Here is an 8,813-nt window from a genome sequence, read left to right on the forward strand (position 1 = left end):
GCTGGTGGCAGGATAACTGTTATCAGCAACGCAAAGCCTAAAATTTGTGGAGAGTGGCAAGTAACGCAAATAAAGGTGAACGCTGTTCTTCCCATTAAGTGAAACTAGGTTAAGGCGAAAGACATTTTAAGTCAGTTATCTCACCTTCACGTGTCAAGCAACGTGAGGTACTAACTTGTCTCTCGTGGCCTCCGTTACAACAGAAGGGGCAAAATAACCAAGAAAATAAACACCAGAGCCTTTTTTCTTGCTTCACAATCATCCCCTTCCCAAAAAAGAAAACTAAAGCAACTGGGATAAAAGGAAAAGGGGCATTTATTTCAAGTCACGCCATTTCCTTAGGTCTTGTTAAAAGTCCAGAGAGAAAAAGTTTTCTATACCTTACCCCCCCTCAAAAAATTAAAATAAAAATTCACATGCAAGATGGAACTGTCACCTTCACCCCCAACTTTATGTAATCTGATCATCTAGGGGACAGTGGAGGTGTCACCAGGGCGGGAGACAGAGCGGTGCAATCCAGACCCCTGAAGAAAGGGGGAACCCCAGCAAATAAAGAGGTTCCAGGCGGTAGCAAACCAGGCCGAAAAGAAAAGGGCAGGGAGGGAAGGCGTGCCCACGAATGCGTGAGTGTGCCGGTGTGAGCGTGAGCCCGGAGATGCACGCTGGAGCGCCGGCGTGCTCTGGGAGGCAGCCCCGCCCGGCCCGGGGCCCACGGGCGGAGGAGGCCAGTGCACGCCGCGGAGCCCGCAGAGAGTGGGCGGCGGCGGCGGCGGGCAGGCGGGCAGGCGGTTTCGTTACCTCTCCAGATGCCCAGAGTCAGCTGGGAAGTGTCCAGGTTCACCACATAATCCCCCAAAAGCCGATTCAACACGTCTACGACCACCGACTCGAACACCATCTTCCACAGCCGGGGCAGAGGTAGCCCCCGCTGCCAGGTCTTCTCTCCCTCCCCTTCCCGGCGCCGGTCCACCTGTCAGCCCCAAAGGAAGCTCTCGCGACTCCGGCTCCAACTCGGGCAGTGGCGCCACTACCCGCAGGACACAACGTCCCGCCCGGACCATGGGAGGGGCGACGAAACCGGCTGACTGACAGCGGCCGCCGCTGACTCAGAGGAGGGAAGGCGGCAGCTAGAATACGCGTGCGCGGACGCACGGGGCGGGGAGGAAGGGAGGGAGCTGAGAGAGGAGAGGGTCCAAGTAAACCCCGGTGCACGCGCGTGCGCCAAAGGGCCAGGGAAGCTTCGGGAGCTCTACTAGACCTCGAGCTGCGAGGCACCACCCCCGCCGGTGACGCGTAGTCTTCCATTTCTCCCCGCCTCCTGGTTGTCTGGGCAACGGAGGATGTGCTCCGAAGCCAGTTTTCGGCGGGTTTGGGGGGAGGGAGATCCTCTTGTAAAGTTTCGAATCCTCTTTTCACCCCCACCTATCCTCCACCCGGGCCGGTCTTTAAGGCTTAAGTTGACCGGTAACGTTGCCCCGTTGCGCGCGCCTGGAGGATCGCGCGAGTCGACGGTTACACCCTAGCGGGGGCGCCCTTCCCCCTCCTGACAGCCGCATTGTTCCCCCGGGCCCCCCAGTGTTATCAACTGACTGAACGCAGGAAAGAAGCTGTGGGAGCGAGCGGGGGCGGTCAGGGGCTGCCTGGGAGCTGGCCTAGCCCTTTGGACTGTGAGCTCTTTGAGAGCACGGACTTTTATTTATTCATTTATTTATCATTATTATGTTTTGCATTTTTTGGTATCCTTAGCGCTTAGTCCTGTGCCAGGAACATAATGGGCGCTTAATAAATGTTTGTCAATAAATGACTGACATAACCTATAATCCTAATTAGAAGTGGATGTGGAGTTAGGAGTGCCAGCTAACCTGAATTTTATCATAAATAGGCTATTTCTTACTATCCTAGGATCATGGACTTAGAAATGAGTGAGAAATTAGAAGTCATCTGGCTTTTTTTTTCTTTTTTGGGGGGCGGGGGCAACTCTGGAGTCAGAGGCCCAAGATTTCCAAATCCAGCCCTCTATTCTACTATGTATGTGACCTTGGGCAAATCAGTTTCTTCATCTATAAAGTGAGGTGGTTGAACTAGATGAGTTCCCAGGTCCCTTCCAGCTCTCTCCTATGATTTTTCATAAATTAATTAAACCCAGATTCCATCAGGCTAATTAATAAACATTTTTAAAGTACCTACTATCTACTGATAGGATACAGGCCCAAGCAGAGACTTTTGCCCTTATCCCAAAAAGAATTTGGGTCCCATTTGTCTAAGTGCCCACAAAAACCCCACCTTGGACTCTCCTTGAGCTCCCACTTGATCAAGGGAGTCTCTAGCATTTGCCTGAAGCATCATCCCAGTAATCATTTCAACTGGCCTTTCATTGTGGCTACACCCAATCTCCCAATTCTCTGTCACCCTTAGCCTATCCTAGCCCTCCATTGTCTGTGAACTCCCAATGGCCACTGGCTACTTCCCACCCTAGATCCTATCTAGACCCCATCCTCCAACTCCCAGTCACTCCCATCAAGATCCTCCCTAAACCCCACCTCTTGCAGTCACCCCAGCCAACTGGCCACTCCCATCAAGCTACCCCTTCTCCGATACCCCTCCTCTAGTCACCCAAAACAACTTGGCCACTCCTAGATCCCTCCCACAGTCTAGGGGTAGATAAGGTCCATCTGGCCTACATGAAGGTGCTCAGATTCTTTAAGAGTCTAGCCAAGTCCTCAGATTCTTAAAATCTAGCCAATGGCGGAGATTTACTCTAGCTCAATGGTCAGTACAAATGTCACAAATGTTCAGATTCCTTAAGAGTCCGGCCAATATGGCAAATCTTTAATAAACCTTGTCTTTGGCTGAAAGAAGACTTAAGTCGAATTCATTCGGGCAGGACCTGCACTTCGCTATTTTGAGGTCCCAGTACTCCTAAATCTCAATATATGGTTCCCTAAACCTCAACATGTACCAGGCATTGTTCTGAGCACTGAAAATTCTTAAAGAGACCTTATAATCTAATAGGGAAGACAACATACAAGCAAATGTATACAAAGCAAGCTACGTACAAGATAAATTGAAGGTTTTCAATAAGGGGCAAAAATGTCTCTGATCTTTTTAACTCCCAGACAGACTTAGGGACTCAAGGCTCTAGGTTTAGCATTTTTTCTTGGACAGTACTTAGAAGTTGTACTTCTTAGACAGTACTGCAAACTCTGTGAGGAAACCATCTTCCTAACCTGAAAAACCCATAGGGAAATGTATTCTCATTAGGGAAAAAAAAATGCTGTAGCTAAACAGGACAATGAAAATTAACTTGCTCGGCTTGAAATGCTTGTTACTAGAATGTTCCATTAGAGCTATTCCTTGTACCAGAATAATGATGTCTTCATCAATCTATTTCCCTCTCCCAATTGTACAACCCTCTCATTTGACTTTCAGCTCTGTACCACCACCAATTTACCTTCTGTCTTCTTAACCTGAGTGGAAGATTATAAATTGTCCAGCCATGCCCAGCTTGATGAGAGCAACATATCTGTGAAATCTGCTTATATGCCCATGTTCTAATTCTCCCCTTCTATACACAAAGATTGAGATAGGGCATAGGAACTGAACATATGATTTCATTGGTGAATGGAACTTTCCAGATGAGGAAATTCCTTCTGCCAATGCAGGTCTATATAATTTCTACAACATAAAGTCTTAGAGAGTTGCCCATAACCCTGAGAGGTTAAATAAGTGATTTGCCCAGGAAGTGACTATTGGAGCTAATCAGATTTACCCATGCATATTCCCAAATGCATATGACATTGACCTTGATCAAACTCCCACAAAAGAAGAGTGGCTTTGAGGAGCAGTTAGACAAGGGAAAAGGCATGGCAGCCATCCTAGAGAGGCTAGGAACCTCTCCCCAGTCACACATATGTATCAGAGGTGGAATTTATATGTGCAAACAATAAAAATACCTTTGCTAAGCCAGAAAAATGTAGAGCACTGAGTTGATTCTTCAATGGGCTCTAGTTTCCCACTTTTCTCTTAATCTGGCTCCACTGTCATCATTAACCACACTAATTTGGGTTGGTGGGTACCAGTTTTTATATCATAACAAATTTATAAAGCAATGAAGTTATAATAATTGTGGAACAGTTCAGTTGAAAAACAACCTCAACTGAGAATGTCACTGACTGGAAACAAAATAGGTTTCCCTCCCTTTTACTCTTGCCTGAGATAGAGGAGAAACAGAAAGTAAATGTATGTACAACTAACAAAGCAACTTTCACTTGTCGGGAATAGAAAAGGGAAAGGTGTTGGGGACCTACTGTGTATGTGGAAAGGTGTTGTGCCCTACTATGTATATAACTCACCCACTTTACAAATGCTACTTTCACTGGTATCCAATATTACCTGACCAACTCACATTTAGCTCTTGTCATGCCTTAGGGTCATTCCCTCATCTGTTAGGGAGGATGATGGCCACTAGCTATTTACTCAGTTCCCTGCTTAGACAATCTAGAAGGCATTTCCAGCCATAGCTGGACTTCCAACCTCTCCAGGATGGCTGCCACACCTTCTTCCTTGTCTATCTGCTCCACATAGCCACTCTCCTTTTGTGTAAGTTTGATCAAGTTCAATGTCATATGCATTTAATATGTCTAATTAACTGCAATAGTAGATTCCTGCATTCTGAGTCTCCATGGTAACACCACCAACATTCATCCCCAAGGTCAGAGATTTTCCAGCCCCTTGTAAAATCAGCTGAGGTAAACTTGAAATCTACAAATATGCTGGTCATAAGCATCAGAAGAAATATCAACACTTAAAATAACAAGTGTGCTTATACCAGCAATACAAGTAATCATTCCACCTTACAATTCACAGCAAATACACATTGACAATGTATGTAATACACATAGCAGAATACACAGCATTGTTTGACAGGCTACTTCAGAAATTAAATGTCTAGACTTAGTACATAGGCTTTCTGATAGTACATGTATATTCATAGTACAAAAACAATTATAAACAGTGAAAAGAAAATAAAGTTAGCAACAGCAGTATCACTGGGCCTATTTAATGACAAACGTGCATAGACCTTAGAGTATATGTAAATAAACAACAAAACTATGCACAGATAAAGATTATTATGTTAGATATAGTAAAATCACAAAGAGCAGCCAGGTGGTCCAGTGGAGTCAAGAAGACTTGTCTTCCTGAGTTCAAATCCAGCTTCAGACACTTACTAGCCATATGACCTTGAGCAAGTCACTTAACCATTTGCTTCAGTTTCATCATTTGTAAAATGAGCTGGAGATAGAAAAGGCAAACTACTACAGTATCTTTGCCAAGAAAACCCCAAATGGGGTCACAAAGAATCAGATATGACTGAAAACAACTCAAAACAACCACAACAAAATACAATCACAGCACATAAGAAATAAACGTAACAGGAAAATAATAAAACAGATGCATAACTTAGGACCTTCAGAAATTACTATAAGCTTTATGCCAGGAATGCAGGGCTGATTTAATAATAGGAAAACTATCACCATAATTGATCATATCAATAACAAAACCAACAAAAATTATATGATTATAGATGCAGAAAAAGTTTTTGACAAAATACAGCATTCATTCCTAGTAAAAACACTAGAACACATAGGAATAAATGGAACTTTCCTTAAAATGATGAATAGTATCTATGTAAAACCATCAGCAGGCATTGTCTGAAATAGGGATAAATTTGAAGCCTGCCCAATAAAGTCAAAGGTGAAGCAAGTTTGCCCACTATCACCATTATTATTCAATATTGTACTAGAAATAATAGCCAAAGCAATAAGAAGAAAAAGAAATTGAAGGAATTAGGATAGGGGAGTATAAAATAGTTTACCTGCCAGATCTACAGATAAGGGAAGAATTTATGACCAAACAAGAGATAGAAGGCATTATAGGATATAAAATTCACAATTTTGGTTGCATTAAATCAAACAGGTTTTGCAGAAACAAAACCAATGCAACCAAGATTAGAAGGAAAGCAGAAAACTGGGAGAACATTTTTATAGCAAGTTTCATAAAGGCCTGATTTCTTAAATATATAGAGAACTGAGTCAAATTTCTAAGAACATGAGTCATTACTCAGTTGATAAATGGTCAAAGGATATGAAATCAAAGCTATCTATGGTCATGAAAAAAGACTCTAAATCTCTATTGATTAGAGAAATGCAAATTAAAACAACTCTGAGGTACCACCTCACATATATCAAATTGGCTAATATTATAGAAAAGAGAAATGACAGATGTTAGAGGGGGTATAGAAAAATTGGGACACCAATATACTGTTGGTGGAGCTGTGAACTAATCCAACCATTCTGTAGAGCAATTTGGAACTATGCCCAAATGTCTATAAAACCATGCATACCCTTTGACCCAACAATAACACTACTAGGTCTGTATCCCAAAGAGATCAAAAAAAAAAGGAAAAAAATCATTTGAACAAAAAAATGTTTATAGCAGCTCTTTTTGTAGTGGCAAAGACTTGGAAATTGAGGCTATGCCCATCAATTGGGGAATCGATAAACAGGTTGTGGTATATGATTGTGATGGAATGCTATTGTGCTGTAAGAAATGATGAGCAGTATACTTTCAGAAAAACCCGGAAACACTTACACAAGCTAATGCAAAGTGAAGTGAACAGAACCAGAAGAACATTGTACCTAGTAACAGCAATATTATATGATCAACTGTGAATAACTTAACTATTCTCAGCAATCCAATGATCCAAGATAATTCCAAAGGACTTATAATGAAAAATACTATCCACTTCCCGAAAAAGAACTTAAGGATTCTGAATGCAGATTGAAGCATACTTTTTAAAAACTTTCTTTGTTTTTCTTTGGTTTGGTTTTTTTTGGGGGGAAGGGGGAAGGTGATTTGGTCTGTATTTTCTTTTGCAACATGGCTAATATAGAAATATGTTTTGCATGACCGCACAAGTATAATCAATATCTAATTACTTGCCATCTCAGGGAGGAGAGAAGGAAGTAAGGAAGGAAGAAAATTTTAAACTCAAATATTTTTTAAAAAGAAAGTTACAAATTGTTTTTACATGTAATTTTAAAAAACAAAATATAGACTGCCAGAAAAAAGTTACCATATGCCTCAACAATTACATATAAGGGAAATATTATATGGGCAAACATTAATATTGCCATCTGGCTACACATATAAATAACTACCTGTCCAGTTTTATATATAATATAAATTAATTTTGTGAGAGGTCAGATGAATCTAGTTTTTTGTGACCTGCTGACTCTTCTGCCCCTATACCAGAGTTGGTTGATAGTATGAACCGATTATTTTTTTCATCATAGTTATAAAATTGCATTCCCAAACCTTAACTTGTTGAAGGCCCAGGCTGGCTATCAGCATTTTAAGGTTCGGTAAATTATCTCTGTACTCTCAGAATCCCTACTGAAATTCTAGGTAGGAAAAGCACTGCCTTTGAGTTTAGTCCTCTCCCTGCCTCAGCTAGTATTCTCCTCAATTTAAGGCAAAGTTGTTGAATTATAGTTCAATAGTACAGAGCTGAATTTAAAGTTGGCTACTGCTATTACCATGTCTGGCAAGTAACACCTAACTTGGCATTTGTCAAAACATGTCATTTAGTTGATTGTTGTCATTCCACACTTGGAATTTTGCTCCATACATAAAACCTTTGAACTTTTTTAAAGACAGCCCACTTGACAATCAAGAATTACAGTTCATGTGGGAGGTAGCAAGTCTGTCACTAAATCTTCTGTTGACAAATGCAGTTGATTTCTAGTGAACATTATTCTCTTTGTATAAAACAGTGCTAAAGCACTCTAAGCATCCGTATACAGGGGGGAAAGACTTGCTTAGATCTACCTAACCTTACTTCCTTGATCTGATGATAAACTTTTTTCATTCTTGCTTTCCCTTTACTTACAATCCCTAAAACTGTACTTTGTTTTCACACTGACCTCTAATTCCTCCATCTTTCAGATCTTTCATAGGTCATCACCCTGCACTCGATACACTCTACTCCTTTCTCCATTTTGATCCCTTCAGGTCTACACTATCCTCTTGAGTCCCCTGTCTCTTTATCCTATCACTGACCTTGCCCTGCCAAGCCTCAGCCATGGATCACTCTTACCATACACTGCCTTTGTTCATATTCACATGCTGCTGAGTGAAGCTGGCAAAAAATCGTGAAACCATGCTCACAAGGTCCACTATAAATTTATATTATATTTTCTCACCTGGGCACTTACTAAAGCAAGGCTATCTTTTTACATCTCCCTAATCAATTCACTGTTCTACTCACTACCTCTACTTCCCTAACTCTTTTCATCTCTCCTCAAAAACTCCCTCACCCTTCACTTTTTCAGCTGAGAGCTTTGTCTCATATTCTACTGAAGAAATTAAAACCATTCACTGAGAGCTCCTTCCTCTCTCCTTCACATCTCATGTAACTCAGATGCCTTTTGCTACTATCTCCTCCTTCACCCCTGTTTCACATGAAGAGGTGGCTCACTGTCAATAATTTTCAGTCTCTTCACCTATTGATTATTTCTCTGCTGCCTACAAATATGCTTAATTCTCCATCATTTAAAAAAAAAAGCAAACAGACTTGATTTGTTCATTCCTGCTAGCTAATATCTCTCCTCCCTTTCATACTTAAACTCTTTTTTCTTTTTTTATTAATTTATTTTAATTTATCAACAATCACTTCCATAAGCTTTTGAGTTTTAAATTTTCCCCCTCCCTCCCTACTGCCCTCCCCAAGACAGCTCACAACCTAATATAGG

At 41.6% G+C, this 8,813-nt stretch overlaps 1 protein-coding gene across 3 annotated transcripts in view; it reads right to left on the reverse strand.

The window, feature by feature from the left end:
* LOC114025634 (vacuolar protein sorting-associated protein 13A-like) overlaps window positions 1-1,017 on the reverse strand; it is a 282,189-nt gene extending 281,172 nt beyond the window's left edge. For all 3 annotated transcript variants that reach the window (XM_027839101.1, XM_027839103.1, XM_027839102.1), the window contains exon 1: window positions 799-1,017. In XM_027839101.1, coding sequence (XP_027694902.1) covers window positions 799-898 — 100 coding nt within the window. In that variant the 5' untranslated portion in view covers window positions 899-1,017. The remainder of the gene's footprint in view (window positions 1-798) is intronic.
* Between the last annotated feature and the right edge of the window lie 7,796 nt (window positions 1,018-8,813).

The sequence above is a fragment of the Vombatus ursinus genome, unplaced genomic scaffold, assembly GCF_900497805.2.
Source record: "Vombatus ursinus unplaced genomic scaffold, bare-nosed wombat genome assembly UNPS02014832.1, whole genome shotgun sequence".
Lineage (NCBI taxonomy): Eukaryota > Metazoa > Chordata > Mammalia > Diprotodontia > Vombatidae > Vombatus > Vombatus ursinus.